At 28.6% G+C, this 23614-nt stretch overlaps 6 protein-coding genes across 6 annotated transcripts; 2 read left to right on the top strand and 4 right to left on the bottom strand.

Moving 5' to 3' along the window:
* Positions 1-1647: 1647 nt before the first annotated feature.
* MKS88_005675 (NIMA related kinase 1) lies at positions 1648-4967 on the bottom strand (the record flags this gene model as incomplete). Its single annotated transcript, XM_067218959.1, has 2 exons — positions 1648-1882; positions 2107-4967. The coding sequence occupies 2 exons, from the start codon at positions 4965-4967 to the stop codon at positions 1648-1650; spliced, it is 3096 nt and encodes a 1031-aa protein (XP_067070883.1).
* A 2843-nt stretch (positions 4968-7810) lies between these two features.
* On the bottom strand, positions 7811-10210 carry MKS88_005674 (uncharacterized protein; the record flags this gene model as incomplete). The annotated part of the gene is made up of 1 exon (XM_067218958.1): positions 7811-10210. One exon carries the CDS (start codon positions 10208-10210, stop codon positions 7811-7813), a length of 2400 nt encoding a protein of 799 aa, XP_067070882.1.
* A 1238-nt stretch (positions 10211-11448) lies between these two features.
* MKS88_005673 (leucine-rich repeat protein) lies at positions 11449-13224 on the top strand (the record flags this gene model as incomplete). Its single annotated transcript, XM_067218957.1, has 3 exons — positions 11449-11721; positions 11947-12490; positions 12653-13224. 3 exons carry the CDS (start codon positions 11449-11451, stop codon positions 13222-13224), a joined length of 1389 nt encoding a protein of 462 aa, XP_067070881.1.
* A 377-nt stretch (positions 13225-13601) lies between these two features.
* On the bottom strand, positions 13602-14045 carry MKS88_005672 (uncharacterized protein; the record flags this gene model as incomplete). Its single annotated transcript, XM_067218956.1, has 1 exon — positions 13602-14045. One exon carries the CDS (start codon positions 14043-14045, stop codon positions 13602-13604), a length of 444 nt encoding a protein of 147 aa, XP_067070880.1.
* Positions 14046-14861: 816 nt separating this feature from the next.
* Positions 14862-16430, bottom strand: MKS88_005671 (RNA pseudouridylate synthase; the record flags this gene model as incomplete). The annotated part of the gene is made up of 1 exon (XM_067218955.1): positions 14862-16430. The coding sequence occupies one exon, from the start codon at positions 16428-16430 to the stop codon at positions 14862-14864; it is 1569 nt and encodes a 522-aa protein (XP_067070879.1).
* A 1186-nt stretch (positions 16431-17616) lies between these two features.
* MKS88_005670 (elongator complex protein 3) lies at positions 17617-21201 on the top strand (the record flags this gene model as incomplete). The annotated part of the gene is made up of 1 exon (XM_067218954.1): positions 17617-21201. One exon carries the CDS (start codon positions 17617-17619, stop codon positions 21199-21201), a length of 3585 nt encoding a protein of 1194 aa, XP_067070878.1.
* Between the last annotated feature and the right edge of the window lie 2413 nt (positions 21202-23614).

The raw sequence follows: 23614 nt of genomic DNA, 5'->3' as shown, positions 1-23614 counted from the left end.
GTACGTGCACATACGGTATTTTGTATGTATGTATATGGTACTTTGCGTACATATACTTGTATAGAATAAATTCATAAAGCGAAAATTTGTGAAAAGAATAATTTTAACATTAATTAATAATTTGTCATTAACTTATGTGTATAGTGTATACGAATATGTAGTAAAAGAGTATTAAACTACAAACTGATATAAATGTTTATGTAATAAGCCAACGGGAAGATGTAGTGAAGTAGAATTAGAAGGACACTACTAAACATACATACGTATGCAGTAAAAAAGAGCATGCTAAAATTAAGTACAAATTAATGCATACTCTTAAGAAAAATTAAAAAAATAAAAAAAGGACGTTATATAGAAATTATAAAAATAAAACTAATTGACATTCACGTATATGCTACTTATATTAATTGGGGTATTCATTTTCCTTCCTATTTAAAAACTTTTAAAACGAAATGACAATGGAGTGGAATATAATGGATTATGATATAGTAGAATATAATGGATTATGATATAGTAGAATATAATGGATTATGATATAGTAGAATATAATGGATTATGATATAGTAGAATATAATGGATTATGATATAGTAGAATATAATGGATTATGATATAGTAGAATATAATGGATTATGATATAGTAGAATATAATGGATTATGATATAGTAGAATAAAATGGGTTATGATATAGTAGAATATAATGGATTATAATAGAGTAGGATATAATGGATTATAATAAAACAGAATATAAAAAAAAAAAAAGAAAAGAAATAGTAAGGGGGGGGGGAATTAAATTCTTAATAAAATTAACAGTATATTATGTTAGAGAACCAAAACAAATTTAAATGAAAATATTTACATATATATATATATATATATATATTATATATATATATATATAATATATATATATATATATTAATATTTACATTAACGCGTGCATATATGTAGATATGCACCTTTGGGGAAGAAACGAAGGTATACATACATGTGTGAATGCGTGCATATACGTATATATCCATGTACAAGTATATTTATGTACGTACACATATATATATGTACATGTATGCATTTCCCATACTCAAAATTAAAAATGCATTTATATTACATATTTAAAAAAAAAAAAATAATAATAAATAAATAAATAAAAACAATGCTAAAAAATAAAAAAAGGAACAGCAAAAGATTGAAATGTACATATTAGTACCATAACATCAAAGTAAAGAAATATAGGCATTATCGTATGGTAATAATAATGTATGACATGTACATAATATATTTATGCCATAAATGTGGGTGAATCAAAGAACCGAAAAAAATAAAATAGGAGCAAAATAAATATAGTAAAATATGAAAGAAATAATATAAAAAAGCAGCAAAATAAAGGAAGTAATGTAAAAGACGCAAAATAAACGTAGCAATGTGAAATACCAAAAATAAGTTAGGCAAAAAATAAAAGAATAAACTGTCATATAATAATAATGCACAAATGGAAGTAAAAGTGCTCTATAAAGAAAGGTTAAATAGACTTTAAAAAAAGTAGACAAGTATCAAAGAATCAAGAAAATGAAAAAAATGGTGAAAAATATTAGCGTAATGATAAAATAAAAAAGGTTAAAAATCCCCCCTCCCCATTTATCTGCCTCATGTTATCTACAGAAATACATACTTCTTTCATATGCACCCGCACCACCATTATTATGTACTAAATTTGTCGTGTTATAAATATTTCTATTTTTAATTACATAATTATGTTCACCATCTTCATGCTCCTTTTTCATGTTGTACGAGTTCCTTTTTTCATGTTCGTTCGTGCAAATAGACAGACTTCTGTTGCGCCTGCTGTCTTCATTCGGTTTGTTTGCGCCTTTTATTTTTTCACACCTAAAAGAGGGGGGGGGGAGAAGGAACGGAAAAAGAAGTCATAATAGTAGATGTATTTGCAGTAGTAGTAGCAGTCATAGGTACATTATTAAAGTTACATGTACATTATGTCAGTAGCATGCATACGAAAAAATGTCATCTTCGGGGTGCACACAGAAAAAAGCAACAGTGAGGTGTGTATAACTAGCTAATTTTTTTTTTTTTTTTTTTTTTATTTTGTGTACCTTTCATATCCCTGCACTGAGTAGGGGTAATTATTGGTTTGCCTCATTCGTTCATAAATTTCCTTATCCTTTTCAAGCAGTAACTTTTTTTTTTCGAGTAGGTACTCTCTGTCCTTTTCAAGATTTTTAAAACCTCTATTTTCTCCCACATTATTATTTTTATTATATGTATCATCTTCACATACATACACACTCGACTTGCGCCGACTGAGGTTGTTCATGTGGGGCATTGCACTAACACTTCGTCTAGCGTTGTCGTTAAAATACATGTTAGATATTCTGCTGCTTTTACACGTGCCTATTCCCTCGTCATTATTACCACTGTTGCTATTATTGTTTCCCCTACTATCGTTGTAGTTCCTCTCGTATTGGGGAGGTGTTCTATACCCAGAGTTGATAATTTCATTATACACGTCCTTCGCATTCTTTGTAATAGTCATGCGCTGTTTATTATCACCTTTATATTTTTCACTTTCCACCGAATTACTACTATACCGACTTAAGGTACTGTTATTATTGTAAGCACTATAGCATTCAGCAGCAGAATAATTATTATTAAGATGCGTACTATTATTACTATAATTGTGCATATTCTTACTCGAAATGCTTGTACTCACAGAATTTTTTTTTAAATATCTATTCATATCACATTTATCCAAGTTTTCATCATCATACATATTCGACTTCCTGTTGTCATTTATCATGTATGCTTTGTATTTATTTATGTGTGCATATGTGTCTTTCATCCTTGAAAAATTATTATTATAAGTACCCTCGTTCTGGTACCCTACCCTGCTGTTTTTCACCATGTCATCGTTGTTCCTGCTGCTAACATTGGCACCTCTGCTAACATTGGCTCCGCTACTAACATTGGTATCTCTACTAACATTGGTATCTCTACTAACATTGGTATCTCTACTAACATTGGCACCTCTGCTAACATTGGCACTGCTACTAACATTGGTACTGCTTCTAACACTGTCATTGTCATCTCTTCCCTTTAGAAAGAATTTTTCCCTTCGAATTTTTTCCATCCTTTCTCTCTCCCTCTCTCTCTCCATTCTCTGCTGCATTTTCTCTCTCTCAATTCGTTCTAGTCGTTCACGTTCTAGTTCTAACTCTCTCTCCCGATCCCTTTCTTTTTCTCGTTCCCTTTCTCTTTCCCTCTCAATTCGCTGCATTCTTTCCCGTTCTAGTCTTTCCTTCTTCTCATTCTCTATCCTCTCCAATCTCTCCTTTTCCAAACGCTTCTTCTCCATCAGTTTCATTTCCAAGGCTTTCCTTTGATTGTTCTCCTTTTCTATTCTGTTTCTCTCCATTTGTTCTCTCTCCATCTGCTCTTTCTCAATTCTGTTTCTCTCCATTTGCTTCCTCTCCATTTGGTCTCGTTCCCTCTCCATCTTTTCCTTATCATCTAACCGCCCTTTTTCTATATCATACATTTTTAGCTTTTCTTCCCTGCCAGCATATTTTCCATTCACCGCATGAGGGGTATTACTAATAATATGATGGTTATGATGATTGAACTTTACATTGTCCTTCGTAATCGTGTTAGAACTTTGTCTACTTAAACAACTTGAATTTCTTTCCCGTTCGTTGTTTCTTTTATTTACCAAAAAATTTGGAGAAATGCCATAATTTTTGGCATTATTATTACTATTAATGTTACTGATGTTACTATTAATGTTACTGATGTTACTATTAATGTTACTGATGTTATTAATGTTATTAATGTTATTAATGTTATTGATATTACTATTACTACCATTGTTATCCCTATTACCATTGTTATCCCTATTACCATTGTTATCCCTATTACCATTGTTATCCCTATTACCATTGTTATCCCTATTACTACTGTTATCCCTATTACCATTGTTATCACCTACATTTTTACACGTGCCAATATTAGCTAGCTGTGGGCAGGTATTTTCCTTTCTGCTAATAACAGCAGGTACTACATTTTTAATTATTTGGTAACCTAAACACTGTAATGCACTAGGTCTTTCCTTAGCTGATAAATTTAACAAATTCTTAATTAGAATATTTAACTCTTTTGATTTCCCTTTAATAGGTAACTCAGGTCCTCTTTTTAATTCCGATATTAATTGTGCAAAATTATTTGCTTTATGAAAAGGAGTTTTACCTGAACATAGTTCATATACAATACAACCAAGAGCCCACATATCACTCTTATCATCATAACTTTTTGTTTCATGTAATAATAATTCTGGTGACCAATAATATGGAGTACCAACACATGAATGTGCCATACTTTCTATACCTATATTTTTACTTAATCCAAAATCACCAATTTTTGCAATTGGTCTACCACTTAAATTATTTGCTTGAGCTGTTATTTTCCCTATATGTCTTATACCTGTAGAGAGGAAAATATTTTGCGGTTTTAAATCTCGATGTAATACCCTTTCTCCATTAGGGCCATCTTTTAAGTTATGGCAATATGCAAGTGCATGTAATAATTGTCTAGTTATATCTATTATTGCATGCTCTTCTATTTTACCAAACATTTTGTAACATTTTTGTATATTTCTTGATAAATCACCTGCATCACAAAATTCCATTAATATATATAATTTCTGGTTTGCTTTATTTAAAAATCTATCAATGTATCTAACAATATTTTTATGTTTTAATTCTCTCATTACATTCACTTCAATTACTAACTGAGATTTTTCTCTTTCTTTTAAACCCCTATAAGATATAGCTTTCCAACAAAAAAATTCTTGTGTCCTTTTATGCTTCACCAAAAACACTTCCCCAAATCTACCGCTGCCAATTTTTTTTATTACTTCATATTCGTTTAAACGATTCTCCCCATCGTCATACTTGCCCGGCATTTTACTCGCTTTTCTGTTCCTTCACATGTACATAATGTTATGTACATAAAGCTTCGTATATGCGTTTGTGTGTGTGTGTATTTGTGTCTATATTGGTGTGTGCATATATGTATGCATATATGTACATATACATACAAATAACTGTACTACAAAAACGAACAGGGGAACGGCTGTTCTTATGCCATTATACGTATACAAACATGTTTAGACTTCAAACAGGTATGCACATGTGTACATACAAATGTATTATGTATATATATATATATATATATATATATATATATATATATATATACATAATACATACAAAAGCTCAAAAAGGAGGTCAAGTAAGGGGGGGAGAGGAAAAAAAAAGAAAAACACAAACAAAATAAACGTTTTTATTTTTTAAAAGACAATTTATTTCTATTAAGTATGCTTAATTCAAATAAATTAAAAAAAAAAAAATTAAAAACATACATAATTAAAATATATATAGTTTAAAACATGGTATATTTTCGCTAAAAAGGCTATATAATTTGTTAAATTGTAAATATATACAATGTAAAGTTATGAACATACGTAAAACAAGTATCATAATGAAATTGTCTCTTCTGAAAATGATTATTTTGTTTGTTTGTTTGTACGCTTGTTTTTTTTTTTTTTATTTTATATATTTATTTCTTTTCTTTTCCTTTTTTTCTGTTTTGTTAGTATTTCTGCAAACATTGTAATCACCTTGTGTTAACTGCCAATCTGGTATTCATTTCCTTCTCCTTCTCTTTCCGTTTCTGTTTCTCTTTCTCTTTCTCCTTTTTTTGTTGTAAAATGCCTCAAAATTAAGAAAATATGCTAATAAATAATATTACTACGAATTCTTTTGTCCCGTGCAATAAATGACCACAGACTAAAGCATAACTAAGGGGGGTTATCTTCTGTTTATGCTGTAATTATTATTTATTTTTATTTGCAACATTGTTTTTTTGTATTCTTTTATAAATGCTTTTTTGTATGCTCCTCTATTTGTTTCTTCGCTTTTTTTTACTGTTTGCTTTTTCAAGTCTGTGTTCTCTTCCTCTCTCATATAAAATATAATGCACACATACATACATGCATATATATATATATATATATATGTTTATATGTGTATATTATATGTAAGTTTCCATGAAGCATGGTATAAATTATTCGTTTTGCACCAATAAATTCATGGTTGAAATCGCAAGTGTCCCATGCCACCTTATGGTAAAGGGAGTACACATAATATATAAAGGGATAAGATTAAGAGGAAGTTAAAAATAAGAAAAAAAACATAAATTAAAACAAAAATAATAAAATAAAATCTAGGAGTGTTTAAATCAGCTATTAGTATTATTTCTGTATGGGGTAAATTATAGGTAATAAGTCAAATGAATTCAAAAGGTGTACGTAAAAAATTATAATTGATAAAAAAAAAAAAAAAAAAATTCAAAAAATATAGTCTATGATTATTCTCTCAGAAAAGTTGTAATTATGATATTAATTAAATGAGTAAATATGCGAAACTATGAGTAAATATGCGAACATATGAGTAAATAAGCGAATATATGAGTAATTATGCAAATAAATAAGTAAATATACGAAGATAAAGAGAACGAATAATTTAAAAGTTTATTGTCATACATAATGCACAATTTTTCGCGCTTGAATTTTTGTTTTTTTTTTTTTTTTGTTCATGTATATTCTCCTTAGAGTATTCATTTAAAAGCATACATAATGTACCAAGCAAATTTTGGTACTTTTTTTTTATGTCTAATTTTTGCACACATCTGCGCAAAAAAAAAAAAAAAAAAAGGTAAAATAGAAAATGGTAAGGTAAAATAGAAAATGGTAAGGTAAAATAGAAAATGGTAAGGTAAAATAGAAAATGGTAAGGTAAAACTGCAAAATGGTAAGGTAAAACTGCAAAACGGCAAGGTGAAATTGCAAAACGGCAAGGTAAAACTGCAAAACGGCAAGGTAAAACTGCAAAGCAGCAAGGTAAAACTGCAAAACGGCAAGGTACAAAATTTCTAGCAAAATAAAAAGCTATAAAAAAAGCTTGCTAAAAAAAAAAAAATAATAAATTAAAATAAGATAAAGTAAAATAAAGCACAATAAAATAAAGCAAAATATAGTTAAGCAAAATAACGTAAAGCAAAATAAAGTAAAATCCCCTTGCCTACCAAAATCTAAAGCATAATAAACAGAAATTTGCCATTAAGCAAAACAGTAACAAGTCATATTTTATAATACATTTTTATGTTTAAAAAAAAAAAAAATATAGTATGAACTTAGAGATGAAATGACGTGATGAACACACATGAGAACGAATAAATTAACGCTAAGAATAAATCGTGAATAACTAGTAAATTAAACACCGTATTTACGGTAGATGCTATTAATATTTTATGTTTTTACCTTCTATTTTTTATATTTCATACATATTTTTTACTTCTTATTTTCTTCTTGTTTCTCACTTCGCACTTTTTGCTACAAGAAAAGCAAATTAATCTTTGAGTTTGGTTAGGAAGTTATGGAGAGACAAAAATGTTCATAAAAATATTACTCAACGGAGTGAGTGAACGAGTCAAGTGGTTCCACTGAAGTTGTGTTGTGGTATGTATAATAGCAAATCCCAAAAAACAAAAAAAAAAATAGAACAATAAAATGATAAAAACAAATTAAAATGTTATATAGTAAGTTACAATATGACACGTAAGGATATAAATTACGATAAGACATTATATGATAAGAAGTGTGTGTGTGTGTGTGTGTGTGTGTGTGTGTGTATGGAGGGGGTAACAAAACGGAATGACCACACTCCACAGGTGTACATGCGCCTATCAGAGGCACTTATAATTAGTCCAAGATAGTAACTCCTTCCTTTTTCTTTTGAAAACTTTTTTGTTATACATAAGTAAAACAAAGTCATATAACTTCTTTAAATGCTTTATATACACATTGTTGTTATAATATACATGATTGAAAATATTGATGGAGCATTTTGCTTTTTTTTGAAAAGATAAATTCGGAGAATTTATGTGCGAGGAGAGAAATGTTAGTAAGGATGTTATAATAATATTAATTTTCTTTTTGTGTTCATTTCTTAATTTATCAGTACTGTTACATAATTTTGATATAAATAAAATTATAAAATGATTATCCATAAATCTTAGCAAATGCATATGAAGTAAAGTGTTTATAGTTTGCTCAGTTGAATTGTTTCTTATGCTACAGTCAATATCGTTCAATAAATTTATATACTCATTATTGAAAATATAACCTCTTTTTGAAATGTTTTTCATTTTGTTCCTTAGCCATTGTTCGCGTGTTTTCTCAGTTATCCTATCGTACTTTATATCCTCTATGTCGGATGCTTCTTTAATATCTTCTTTGTATATATTACTTTGATTCATTTCCACATTTCTTGTTTCTCTCTGACCATCAGCATTGCCTATTTCGATGTGAACATTTTGATCATTGTGAAAATGCAACCTCTCACAGTAATCAAAATAATCGATACTGTTATATTTCTGATAATGATGTATCAAATAAACATATTTCAAAAAAGGGGATTTAAAAAAATTTAAAGAATAAATTGCTTTAAAAAAAATTAACTTATAATGTACTTCTAAACTGTATATGCTATCTAGATATACATTTTTTTTCATATTTTTTAATATATTATTTTTATATATGATAAAATTTTCAATACTGGTCTTCTCACTTCCTGTGTTTTTGTAAAATACATTACGTATTTCTATAGTATTATAATGCATTGTAAACATATCCACTATAGGAAAAATGGATTCATTATCTGCACGTAAATTTTCGCTAGCACTTGCGTCTTTGCGCAATGATATAATATAATCTTTATCCTTTTGATCTAATTTCGCTTCTTCAGTTGATTTACTGGAAGTATAACCATTTGACATCTCGTCTATGTATAAATGACCCCCTTTGAAAAAAAAATTTTCCGAAATTGGATAAAAGATGTTTGAAATAATGTAAAAAAAAAGACAAATTAATTTATGTTCATTCAAATCGTTGTCTATGTAAATAAAATTCTTGTACGAATTATCGATTAAATTGATATATCTCTCTTTCTTTTTTTTTATTTCTTTTTCGTTTATCGTTTCTGGCATATATGCTTTTTTTATATCTTTTTTTATGTTAATCTTTTCAACAAATGCTTCTATTAATGTAAATAAAATTTTCCCCACATTTTTAAACTTATCATTATATAACGAGTTAATACACCTTTTGCTAGTACAATCTTCATATTGAGCAACCCCACAAATAGTAGAATTGTACACATACTGTGATAGGACCAGTAAAATTTTTATCAAATGATTTTTATTTATATAGTCTATGTTCGTGTTAATAAAAGGGGAAAAGAAATTGTAAATATGAAAGCTCCTGTAGGCGGCATTATTGTAGTAGTCCCTGTATCTGCTAGTCCCGTTTGTGTGTTCCCTGTCTTCCCACGGACCTCCTCCCGTACGACTTCCACTATTGCGGCTACTATTACTGCGACTATTACTATTGGGGCTACTACTGCTAGGGCTACTACTGCTAGGGCTACTACTGCTAGGGCTACTACTATTGGGGCTACTACTGCTAGGGCTACTACTATTGGGGCTACTACTATTGTTCCTGCCGCTCCTCCCATCCTTCCGGATTAACCGGGGGTGCGTCAGAACGCTGCTGTCCTCGAAGACGCCCTTTAGCGTTTGTGTATCCGTTTCTTCGACAATATTTTTATCATTATTTTTTAAAGTATGAACATTTCGCTTGTGCCAAGTTAAGAAGTAGTAATTTTCAAATAAGTAGTAGGAATATATAACGTGAATAATGCTATTTACATTTACATTATTGAAATAACGTTTCGAAAACAAATATTTATCATAAAAATAGGAAAAAAAGTTGGAGCATATATCTAAGTAATATAAATCATTATATACTAGTATGTACAAAAAATGAATCATTTCATCAGCAACGAAATTTTCTTTTTCTTTTAAAAGTTCTTTTAATATATTTTTATAAACTATTCGATCACTTTGAATTTTCTTTTGTTCTAAACATTTTAATTTATGTAAATTATCTTTTATTTTATTCTCTAAAAAATTTAGCTCTTCATATCTATCTGCTGAATATACTTCATCTTTACGAATTATCGTCTGTACCCTTCTTTTGGAGAATGCATTAATTATTGAGATAACTTTTTTGCCTCTTCTTATCATTTATGAGTACTGGTACATAATAACATATTTGTATGAACTTGTGTATGTATATATGTATATATAAAAGAGAACACTTAATTGGTACCTGCTACTTACTATAGCATCACTCCCTTCCCTAATATGGTTTCGTGTATTAATGTATTAACTGCAAACTATTTAGTGATATACTATATCCTTGCAATTACCGCTAATACGTTGAAGATCTTTTCGTCGTGCACCCATAACTCCTTACCACAAATGCTTGGGTTCACTATGCACACGTGAAACTAATTGTTTGCTGCATGCGATTGTATGCAGGCGTAGATTAATTTATGCCCTTTTTTTTTCTCGTTCTTTTTACTTTTTATTTCTCGTTCTTTTTACTTTTTATTTCTCGTTCTTTTTACTTTTTATTTCTCGTTCTTTTTACTTTTTATTTCTCGTTCTTTTTACTTTTTATTTCTCGTTCTTTTTACTTTTTATTTCTCGTTCTTTTTACTTTTTATTTCTCGTTCTTTTTACTTTTTATTTCTCGTTCTTTTTGCTTTTTATTTCTCGTTCTTTTTGCTTTTTATTTCTCGTTCTTTTTGCTCTTTTTTCCCGCTTTTTTCCTTTTTTTTTTTTTTTACCTTTTTTCTGTAGCACTGTGCACATTGCGTAAAATATAATACACCAAAGGATGAACGAAATAAACCAGTGGAAAAAAAAAAAAAAATTAAATAATACTGCAAAATGTAGAGATATATATCAAAATGTAGCTAAGGGAAGGACTGAAAATTAGCAGAATTGGCAAAATAAAAATTAAAAACTTAAAAGCTAGCATGGTGCAATTTAGCTATTCCACAATAATGTGTGTTAAAAGAGTAGGAAAAGATTATTACGCTCCATGATACTGCTGAACACGTGCGGAGAGCTTAAATGAAAAAAACCAGCGAGGAAAAAAGTTTGCATGTATGTACGTATGTATAAATGAATTCGAGCGAGAAAAGATTAAAAGGACTTATTTTACTAGTGTATAATATTAAAAGGGGGAACATGTTTGCATGATCATACTTTTCGATTTTTTTTGGTTCATCAAAAAAAAAAAAAAAAAAAGTTTACGTTAAGGAGAAATTGCAGTAGAAAATACAAGCACGCATAAATACGCGCATGACGTAAGCATGTACACATAAGTGTACGTACCTATAAACATAACGCTCATGTCTACACATATAACATTCACGTGATTACACCCTTTCCTACTGTACTACCCGAACAAAATGAAGTTAGACTTAGAGCTGATTAAAAAAAAGAGCGAGCATAACGAAGGGCTTATTGAAGAGTTAGAAGAAATATCGTTACACCAGTTGCAAATTAAGAAAATTGAATGCATTAACATCCATTGTAGAAACTTGAAAATACTACTACTGCAAAATAATTTAATTGAAAAAATTGAAAATTTAAGTCAGATGAAAAAATTGGAGTACTTGAATTTGGCCTTAAATAATATTACAGTTATTGAGAATTTAGAGAAATGCGAATCCTTAAGAAAGGTAAGAAAAAAGAAAGGTTAAACCCGAAAATATAAAAATAAATAAAAAAAAAAATAAAACAATAAAATAAGGAAAAGGGGTGGGGTAACATACATATGCACAAGCACACACCAGTGCATATTAGACATTAGGAGGCAGAAAGTAGACATATAATTTTGCGTACTAAATTCACCGTAAAGGTTAGTTTTTTCCTAATTTTTTTTTTTTTTTTTCCCATTTTTGTAGCTCGATTTGACGCTAAATTTCATCGACGTTTCAACAATTGAAAGGTCCATAAATAATTTAAAAAAAAATGAAAAATTAAAAGAATTATATATGATGGGAAATCCTTGTGCCAGTTGGGAGCACTTAAAATTTTTTATTATATTTCATTTGGAAAATTTACAAGTTCTAGATGGTTCTGATATCTTAATGTCCGATAGAATAAAATCAAAACAGAATATTGTATCTGTTTTAAAAACCCTAGAAGAAGAAAAAAAAAAATGTAGACTTAACGAAAACGAACCGTATGATTCCATTAACAAAAGAAAGGAAATCTATGAAGAAATAGAACAAAATGAAATGGAACAAGAAAAAAATGAAAATAAAAATAAAAATCGAAATGCAGAAAAGGAAATTTTACCTGTATATACGGATGAGGGAGATATTCGTCAGTGCAACGAAGGTGTGTTATCTAGCCAAATGGGAAAGCAAAATAGAGAGGCAAAAATAGGAAAGGGAGAAAATGAGAGAAAAGCAAAAATGGGAGAGAAGCGAAAACTACATCGTTGTGCTCCTTCTGAGTTATATATCATTTTCACATAAGACGCACCATTTACATATTCACACATTTGTATACACATATATTTACGTATGCATAAATGTTTGACCGCATAAAGTGAGATGTCTCAATAAAGTCATTTTATTTTTATTTTTTCCCATCCTCTTTTAGGTCATTACAAGTTCATGTTTGACGAATATTCAAGCAGAAAATTTACCTATTTGAAATTATTTTTGCCAAAGTATTTGTGTAACTCCCTAATCAAGATAGACATAAACATAAACTATGTGAGGTGCATAATTAAAAACAAATTATTCCAAATAAAATTAAATGATTGCATTTTAACTGATTTTACAAAAATATATAGAAAAAAATATACTGGAGAATTACACATTAAAATGAGAAAAAAAAATTATAAAAAAAATAAAATTTTTGAAAGGGATTATTTTAAAGGGGAAAATTTTAATACATATGCAAATACTGCTCAACTTCACTCAACCTTGTCATCATCACCGTCATCGGTATCTTCACGTACTTCGTCTTTTTCTGATTCGTCTTGTACATCCTTTAAAAATAATCATTCCATTAAAGAGAACAAAAGGAAGAATTCAAAGAATTTTATGCTACCTTTCCTCAGCGAAAAGGATGACAGTTTTCTTCTCGAAGAAAAACAAACTAAATATTGTGCATCCCTTATCAGTCAAATACCTCCTCTCGAAAAAATAGCTAAAGGAAATTCTTAACAAGTAATGTTGTAAATTATTTTAAAAAAAAAAATATACAGCTAAACCTGGAATTAAAACATTGTATTTACAATGACCTATAAAAAAGGACATACGCGAGTATGTATGTACATATATGTAAGTACGGGAATTATAAATTGAAAATAGAAAAAAAATTCTTTTCTTTTATGCAGCAAGTACGCACCTGTTCTGCTACAAGGACTCAAATAGCTTTTTTGTCGTGTACGCGTATATGGCCTTTTTAATGTGTTCATAAATAACATTTTTTTTCTTTCTTTTTTTTATTAATTACAACATTTTTTGCAATAGCAACTCTCGATGGCGTTTTTCGCGTCGAAGGTTTAGAGCAAAAGTTTTTATTCGCATGCACAAAAATTTTATTTCATCAATTTAAATTTAATAGCTTCATGTCTGCTCAGTATGCTATTCTCTTTTTCTTTCTCTAATTTCCCTTCTGCCTCTTCAAAAGCCTTTAAGATATTTGGAGAGAGCTTTTCTAAATGCAATATTTCATCATACGTAAAACTTTCCAATAACGTATGACACTTAGCTTTTGATATAACTAAACATGGGGTAATAACAGAATTATTTTTTACAACACACTTAGTTTCTTTCATACTTTTTACAGTTGATAAAAAATTATCTCGTAACTTTGCATTGCACACAAATATTAATTTATCACTATCATCAGTGAGCTTTACAATATTACTTCTTTCCTTTGGTGGGTACGCAAATAAGAGAATTTTTTTTCTACCCCTTCTGTTCTTTAACCAAGACCATCCAGCTTTTTTAGAGAACCTTCGAACGCATACATTAAACATGATTACTTTTTGATGCCCTCCTAACTCCTAGCCTGTACATGTTACTTATACGTAGAAACGCTGCTAACGCGCATATAATATATGTGCATACATACATACATATATGTGCATACATACATATATGTGCATACATACATACATACATACATGCATACATACATACATGCATACATACATACATACATACATACGTGTATTCTTATTTCATTCCTCCATTAAGCTCCTTTTTTTTTGAATTATTTTTATCGCTCAGGAAAATTTTCCTTATGCGGGTAATTCTTTATTTTACAGGCAAAAATTAAAAGTTCACAAAAAAAAAAAAAAAAAATTCAAAATTACATGAACAGGTCAGCTTTTTTCGAACAAATTTGGAAAAAATAAAAAAATAAAATAAAATAACCCATAATGTGATCAAAAATATATTAAAATTGACCAAAATAGTCAATATAGTCAAGCATGGCCACAAATGACCAAATATATATGGTAAAAATATATTCAGAATGCCAAAAATATAACCAAAAATAAGGTAAAAAATATTATCAAAATTGCCAAAAAAACTTCTGTTCATAATTATTTCAAAAAACGCACCTTACACAATTACAGCTAAAACATTTCAAGCATATAATGCACAATATATATATACATACAAATATATATATATATATATATATATATATATATATATATGTAGCAATGGGGTGGGGAAAAATAAGTTTTCCCCTCTATAGGGAGACACCAATTTTTTAGCAAAATTGCTGACACCGAAGAACAAGAAGATAGGATGAAAAAAAAGAATACATGACTTGTGCATATTTTTCAGAAGAAAAACTCATTGGGCATAAGGAAACGCCATTTCCCCATGGGCAAATTATTCAAGTGAATTCCGCCTATTCTTACCCTATGCAAGGATTTTATTTTAATGTTTGACTGTAAGCATAATTTTCTTATCATTTTATGAAATCCTTGGTATAATTTAATTTTTAGTGTAAAACTATCTATATATTGTACATGACATTTATATATTAATTTACCATCAATAAATAAATTTTCTCGTAGTAACTTTAAATTTATTTCTTTTATTTCATTGTATGTTTTGATTTCATATTCTTTTTCAATTTTATATTTATATTTATGTAATAAGTAATTACTTGATAAAGTATTTTGCGTAAAAATTAGCAGCCCGCTTGAATTTGCATCCAGTCTGCCACACACATATAAATTATTAACCTTTTCAATATTAACATTTTTATAAATAAAATAACTCATACATTTATGTTCATCTTCAATGTATTTATTTTCATTTCTTATTAAATTTCTTACCAGTAATTTTTTATTTGATTTGTTATCAGCTGAAAGAGAAAGGTAATATTTAGGCTTATTAATAATGATAGTGATTTTATATTTTTTTAAGAATTCTTTTCCTTCTTTTGTTAATTCGATCTTATCATCATTAAGGGAAACATTAACATTTTCATAAACAATTTTATCATTAACTTTAAGAATTCCTTTCTTTAAATTGTTGAAGGCAAACCTCGAGCTACATATGCCTTTATAAGAACAGTATTGGCAAATTTTCATTTCCGTATCTTCTTCTTCTTTTCCATTATCACAATGAAAGTGTTTACTGTTATCTATATATATACTAGTTAAATCACTGCTAATAGCGTATGTTCTATTATAAGGAGCATTTAAAATTATATTATCTAATGCTAATGAGGATGCGGGTGCTTCTTTTTTTTCTACCATCTCACTTATTTTTATGGCACTACATTTATTTGTGACAGATTTGTTTTTTTCATCTCTTACCTCTTTTCGATTTTCTTCTTCATCCTCCTTAACTTTTACAATATTGTCTTTGCTTTTTCTTTTGGTTTTTTCTATTTTAGGCTCGTCTACATTTAGCTTATTATCCTTTTTCTCTTCTAAAAATTTCCCCTTTTCCTTTTTAATTTTTTTATCCCAATTTTTATACTCCTCTAAATATTCTACTCTTAACGGAGCGTACATTTCATGAACACATTCTTCTCGTTTTACCTTTTCATCCGAAATAGCACATTTGTTTTCAAAGGAATATATATTTAATTTTTTTTCATTCCTTTTTCCATTCAGACATTCCCTACTTAACACATTTTTCTTATGAATGGGCAGTATGTAATTTTCTTTAAAAAAATAATCATAATATATATTTTGTTTCAAGTCAATATGGCTTTTGCACTGTTCATATAAGTGCACGTTCTGTTCATATATTTTTTTGTCATATACATGAGTAATTATTTCTTCGTTTGTTTCATTACATATATATCGATAAAAACGTTTTAAGCTACTCCTAGAACTGACTTTGCATCTTCGAAGTTTCCATCTTATTATATTTGATGCTACTAACATGCGAGCTGGAGATATTCAAATGGGGAAAAAACACTCAACCAGAAATATGAAGGAGACCACAAAAAGATGTTACTGAACTGGGTGTTCAATAAAACTTGAGCATATGGTATTACCCAAAATATAAATAAAGGCATAAAAATAGTATATATTCTTATAGGGTAGATTAACATGGAACAGATTTTATTCTTAGAACCTAATTTTTTTTTTTTTTTTTTTTTTTTGCTAAAAAATTATGAACAGTTCATAATTTCGTTAGTGAGGTCATAAAGGCTATTTCCCCTTACCATAAAAGCATAAACAAAAAAAAAAAAATGTATACATATATATATATATATATATATATATATATATACGTTAATACAAGCATACATTAATACGTGCATTTTTATCCAGTATTTGCGAATACTTATTCCTATGTTCCCATCGTTTTAAATTAAGAAAAAATAGATTAATACAAAAAAATTTTTTTTTTTACGTCCAACATTGTAATAATTGTCGATATTAATAGAACACAAGTGGCATTCAATATATTGCAAAATAATAACAAAAAAGTTAAACGAATTGAAAAAAAAAAAAAAATAAAATGTAGTATAAGAAAGAGCATACTGTGAATATAACAAATAAATAACTACTTCATGTACCATGTACGTGAAATGCTATCTAACAGCGAAATTATAGGAGCTGCGGATTTACATCAATCTATGCAGAGTGATGTTACAAGTCTTTAATTAGGCATAAAAAAAAAAATATATATATATATTATATATGTATATATACATATGCATGTATGCATATGTATTCCACAGCATCATATATTATGTACACGTGTAGATGCGCATCTTACTCTTTTCGTTTTTCGAGTTAAAAGAAGCCCTAGCTAATCTTCAACCCTGAGGAAGAATGCTACTCGTTAATCATTAACACGGAATAAGTATAAAATTGTTGTGTATGCAAAGCTGCCTCGGTAAATTTTATTCTAAGCTGTCATTTAAAAATATAATAAAAAGAGCAGGGAAAGGCTTTGATGCTAGTTTAATAACGTTAATAAATTGTACAACTTGAAAAAATTGAAAATACTGCAAATATTGAAAATATTGGATATAATATAGTATAATATAAAAATAAAAAAATAAAAAAAAAATATGACTCATATAAATGCGCATGATACAAGGAGTGAACGAGAAAAATGAAGATGAGCCGTAAAATGAAAGAACGTATGAGGGAACTCCTTGAAAAGATAGGAGCGAGTAATAATGATGAAACTGGGAATTATGTCAAAAAAGTAGGGAAAAATAAGAAAGAAATAGAAGAGGATGTGTCAGAGAAGGCAAAAACAGTTACAGATAGTAGCAACGAGATTAATTCAAATCAAAGAAGCTATGAAGATGATATTCTTAATGAAACAAGTGATGACGAAGGTGATAATGATAAGCATAGAAATGATAATAGTACTAGTAATAGTAATTATAGTAATGGTAATAACAATAGTAATAATGTGCTGTACGAAAACAGTATGAGAAGAGCGGACGTAACAAATGAAAAAGATATTGGATTCTACATCAATGACGTTATAAAAAGAAATTATCCCATCGAGTATGAGGATAACAATATATACCCAAAAGTATACTGTTACGAACCAACGAGCTTTGAAAATTTTAAAAAAAAATTAAAAAATAAAAATGAATTAAGGCATTATGAGTGTTATTCGTCAACTATGAACGAATTTTTCTATAAATATAATGAGAATTATTATGACGAAATTTTAAAAAATGAAAATTTTAAAAAATTTGCGGAAGAATTGTGGTCAAATAGAAGGTATATAGAAAATGAAACACAATATAATGAATTATGTATTCAGTTGAGAAAAAAATTTAAAGTTAGTCCTTCAAAGCATCAAATTAGTGTTGCTCTACAATATCATTATTTGCAAACGTTAAAGGATGAAAAGGGGGATTCTATTCATGATACAGGGGAAAGGAAGAGCAATAGAGGATCCAACACCTCCGACGTTTCAAACCCGTCCACTGGTTGTGATGATACCACAATTGAGGAAAACAGGGTAGGCATTATGAACGATAACGGGATAGACAATGTTAACGATAAGAGAGTAGGCAATATTCGTGATAACATGGTGGAAAACGTTGTTGATATGAAGGAATCCACTGACTGTGGTAGTAACGAAATCGTGGTTAACAAAAAGGGGAAGGACGTGAAGTTCGTGCTAGAAAATGTAAACAAGATGATTATCGCGAAGGAGATTAAAAACTACAAGGATTTGGATAAAGAAAGTGTTCACTTTCTACAAATAAACAAGCGTAAAGGAGTTAGATCAAATAGTGGAGTGTTAGTAGTTACCATAATTACTCACCCGCATCAGTTTAGTTGCAAATATGATTGTCATTATTGTCCGAATGAACCAAATCAGCCAAGATCGTACTTATCTACAGAACCCGCAATTTTAAGGGCTAACCAAAATAATTTCGATGTGATTTGTCAATTTTTTAATAGAACAACTACTTTAGTAAATAATGGACATGTACCAGATAAAATTGAAATATTAGTCTTAGGTGGAACATGGAGTTGTTATGATTTAAATTATCAGAAAGAATTTATAAGAGATGTTTACTATTCTGCTAATATTTATCCTGTGTTAAAAGATAGAAGAGCAAAATTAAGTTTGGAAAAAGAACAAGAAATAAATGAACAAAGTAACTGTAGAATAATTGGGTTGACATTAGAAACAAGGCCTGATCAGATAAATAAGGATGAGCTCATAAGACTACGTTCCTATGGTTGTACAAGAGTACAATTAGGTATACAACATACAGATGATTATATTTTGAAAAAGGTGAATAGGCAATGTACATTAAAAGATTGCATAAGAGCAATATATTTATTAAAAGAAAATGGATTTAAAGTAGATATACATATAATGCCTGATTTACCATATTCAAATGTACATAAGGATATTAGTATGTTTAAAGAAATTTTATGTTCAACAGATTTACAAGCGGATCAATGGAAAATTTATCCATGTGAAATTACTCCATTTACAAAAATTGAAAAATGGTATAATAATAATGAATTCAAGCCATATTTCGAAACAGATAAAAATTTGCTTATTTCTCTTATTTTACTTGTAAAGAAATCCATTCATCCATGGATTAGATTAAACAGAGTTATTAGGGATATACCCAACCCGTCAATTATTGCTGGTAATAATATAACCAATATGAGGCAGCTTATAGCAAATGAAATGAACATAAGAAACATTTTCTGTCAATGTATTCGATGTAAAGAAGTCAAAAATCAGCAAATCCAAACAAAAAAGGATTCAATTTTTTTAAAAATATTTAAATATTCTACATTGGGTGGAGACGAATTTTTTATAACTTTCCAGGGAACAAAGAAGCAAGTTAACAAAGAGGTGTTAAGGTACAGCAAGCGGAAGAGGAAAAGAGGAAAAACTACAGAAAAGGGGAGAAAAGACGCCATAAATTGTAATAGCAGTATAAAAAGTGGAACTGCTACTCACTGTGGAAAACAGAATGGCATTGCCAGTAGTTCTACTCTCCCATGTGGTGAGAAGGAGGACGCAATAGGCCTATCATCCATATTAAGTACTAGTCAATATATGCCAGATGCTGAATCGTTCATGTGCAATAAGGAGATGGACAAGGTGCATAAGAGTGAGGATGTAAAGATAAATGAAAGTAATAGCGGTAATGCATCAGTACTTAATAATTTCACAGATGATAACAGATCAAGTAGCGATATGGTTAGAAAAAGAAAAACAGTACACCAAGATAATAAATTATATAGCAGTTTTGATGATGATAAGGATTATGACAATAAACATTTATTACTTGGTTTCTTACGGTTACGTTTAAGATATAAAAACAACTACTGCGATGAGAGACCATTTAAATGTTTAGAGAATGCAGCTTTGATTAGAGAGTTACATATATATGGATCATTGTTAAAACATGATGATTTCAAAGATGATTTAAATTTTGTACAACATAAAGGCCTAGGCAAAAGTTTAGTGTTAGTAGCTGAAATTATTGCATACTACTATAAATACAATAAAATGTCTATTATTGCTGGTATTGGTACGAAAGAATATTATAAAAAATTAGGATATACAAAAGAAGAAACATATATGACCAAGATTTTGGATAGAGAAATTATATTTAAAAATTATATACTTAACCGCAGCAGAATTGGAAAAACACTTACTATTTATGACTACAATTTAAATCACTGCCTTTATTTAATGCACAAAGAAATATGCGAACCTCCAAAATTTAAACGAAGTGAAATAAAAGAGTTAAATAGGTATATTAATGATAATATTATTCCACTAGGATCACAATTCTGTCATGAGTCTTTCAAAAATGAATCCACTCCGTACACGATAGATGTTGATACGCTACTAGACATTCGTGAGCGTAATATGCTTATTACTCCCATCGTCGACCTTTTAAAAAAATTGGCAGATAAGTATTTACTTAAAGATAATGGCAAATATTTACGTAACGGTGGGGGTGAGAGTAGCTGTGAGAGTATAACTGGCAGCGGAAGTAATGGCACATGTGACAGCATATGTAATAAGATATGTAAGTACCTGGACAAGTATTTAGTCAAATATGTTGGAAAATATTTCGTTAAAAATAGGGGCATTTTCAATGCATCCACTCTTCTACTCTTCGGTACCACCCTTTTCCTTACCACCCAGATAATTAAAAAGAAGAAAAATATACCGTTGTGATGCATGCGCAGTATCACATGCACAGTTCATACAACCAGAATTAGCCTCCTTTGTTTTTTTCCTTTGTTTTTTTCTTCCTTTGTTTTTTTCTTCCTTTGTTTTTTTCTTTCTTTCTTCTTCTCTTTTTTGTTCTCAATTTGTTACCCCCTTTTTGCATATTTCTACTCGTACCTTCGCCTTTTACATGCACCATATTTCGGTCGAAGGTGCGGGTGGCTGGCTCGTCCCTTGGTTTCCATGCACGTATAATACATGAACAAGTTACACGAACGTGTTACATGATGTGCTACATGTTTGTACGAATTGCATACATATGCGATATATAAATGTGTATATATGCACGATTCCCCCCGAATTATTAACTTGTCATAAAATTAAAACTGATAAAATATAGTTTATATTAACAGGAAAAAATTAAAAGGAGCATTAAGATGTGGATGACCGAGTAGTAGTCACAATAGGTCGTTCCTCTATTTCTTTGTCATTAGGCTAAGGATTTTTTTTTTTTTTTTTTTTTTTTCCCCTCACGGCTAAGCTACTTGTACCTGCCATTATAGTAAATTATGTTAACCATAAATTTTATGATGATATTAATATTACAGCTTGACGCGTAGGGGAAGCGGATATATTCTTTTATACGTATGCATATTTGTTATTATGTTTTTCTTTTTCAAGGACCAACTACTTTAACAGGACAAGCAGTTATATGTACTTGTAGATGATGAAAAAGAAAAATGTACGCAATTAAAATTAAGACGGACTATATACATACATATATGCATATGTATATAATGCAGAAAAACAAATATGCACAAAAATATATGTTAAATATAAAAAAATAAAATACATATGCATGTGAATGTAAATAAAATTAATGTACAAAAATTAAGTAAAAAAATTTAAGTAAAAAAAATTAAGTAAAAAAAATTAAGAAAAAAAGCGAAAAATAAACAATAAACTGGTTAAAAAACGTTGAAGAGGATGACAAAAAAAAAAAAAAATAACAATAATAAAGATAATTTTAAAATGAATTAGATTGAATTGCACTGTATTTTTAATTGTATTAAATTAATATTAATATTGATATTAAAAAAAAATAATAAATAAATATAATTTATAAAAAAAAAAAAAAAAAAAAAAATACATACATACATACAAACATACATACATACAAACTTACATACATACATACAAACATACATACATACGTACATACCGTTTTAACGATTTTAAAATTGAATAAATAATTTAATTATTTATTTTTTTTTTTTTTTGTTATACTAGAATTTTCTTTTTGATCATATTTTTTTTCATTCGTTATGTATTTTGTATATAAACATCCATTATATATTTGTATGTATATAATATGTAGAAGTATATATATATATATATATATACATATTTATTTAGGTAATGCGTGTAAATTTATATATATGTATATATATGTATATTTTTTCCTTTTTTCGAGTCCATTTTGGGATTACCACAGTAGTGTAGCTTATCGTTTGAGAAATTTTCTTTTTTTTTAAAGATATAAAAATGTACATATATATTATAAATATATATACATAAATATACTTAAATACATAGATAAGTACATTCATACGTACGTACGTACGTGTATGCATACCACTTTTATATATTTCTTTCCCTGCTGATTTTGAGAAGACCAAGTATTATATGTACATGTATATGTATATGCGCACATGTATCAGTATGAATATACGTTCTGTAACATACAAGTAATAACGTTATGAAGAGCAGGTTTATAATAACATAAATTCCGGGGTGTACATAAATAGGACATGAATAAACAATTTTTTCATGTTTTAATTAATACCATATACTAATTAAAATATACTTATTTCATATGTGGACATAATATTTGATATATATTATAACTGTTCTGTAAATTTTAATATGATCAATTTGTTATTATTTTTTTTTTTTTTGTAATTATGTGTTTGCACGAGTAAATTTACAACCATACGTACGTACATGCATAAATATATACATATATATGTATTTATGTATATATATATATATATATGTACATATGTATATATATATATGTATATATGTGCATACATGTACAATTTTTTCTTGTTTTCATCTACGTAGCCCCACTATTTGCTTATTTGCTAACTTTTTTAAATTCGAATCGTAAAAAGAAAGAGGTGCTGTAATAATAAATTTATTCGTGTTGTTTCTTGTAGATCATTTAGTAAAAGCTCGAAAAAAAAAAAAAAATTCCTAAAATTTCAATTCTTTGTGTACAATGTTAGTTTAAAGAGGAATAACATGTACATATGTGCATATAAATATATATATTTATGTGCTTACCTATGCATACACATTAGTTGCATTTGCAGCCTTAGTTTTTTTGATTTCTATTGACCTTATATTTTGTTCG

This window comes from Plasmodium brasilianum, chromosome 14, assembly GCF_023973825.1.
Source record: "Plasmodium brasilianum strain Bolivian I chromosome 14, whole genome shotgun sequence".
NCBI lineage: Eukaryota > Apicomplexa > Aconoidasida > Haemosporida > Plasmodiidae > Plasmodium > Plasmodium brasilianum.
The sequence above is the reverse complement of the archived record's forward strand: the minus strand, read 5'-3'. Positions and strand labels throughout refer to the sequence as shown.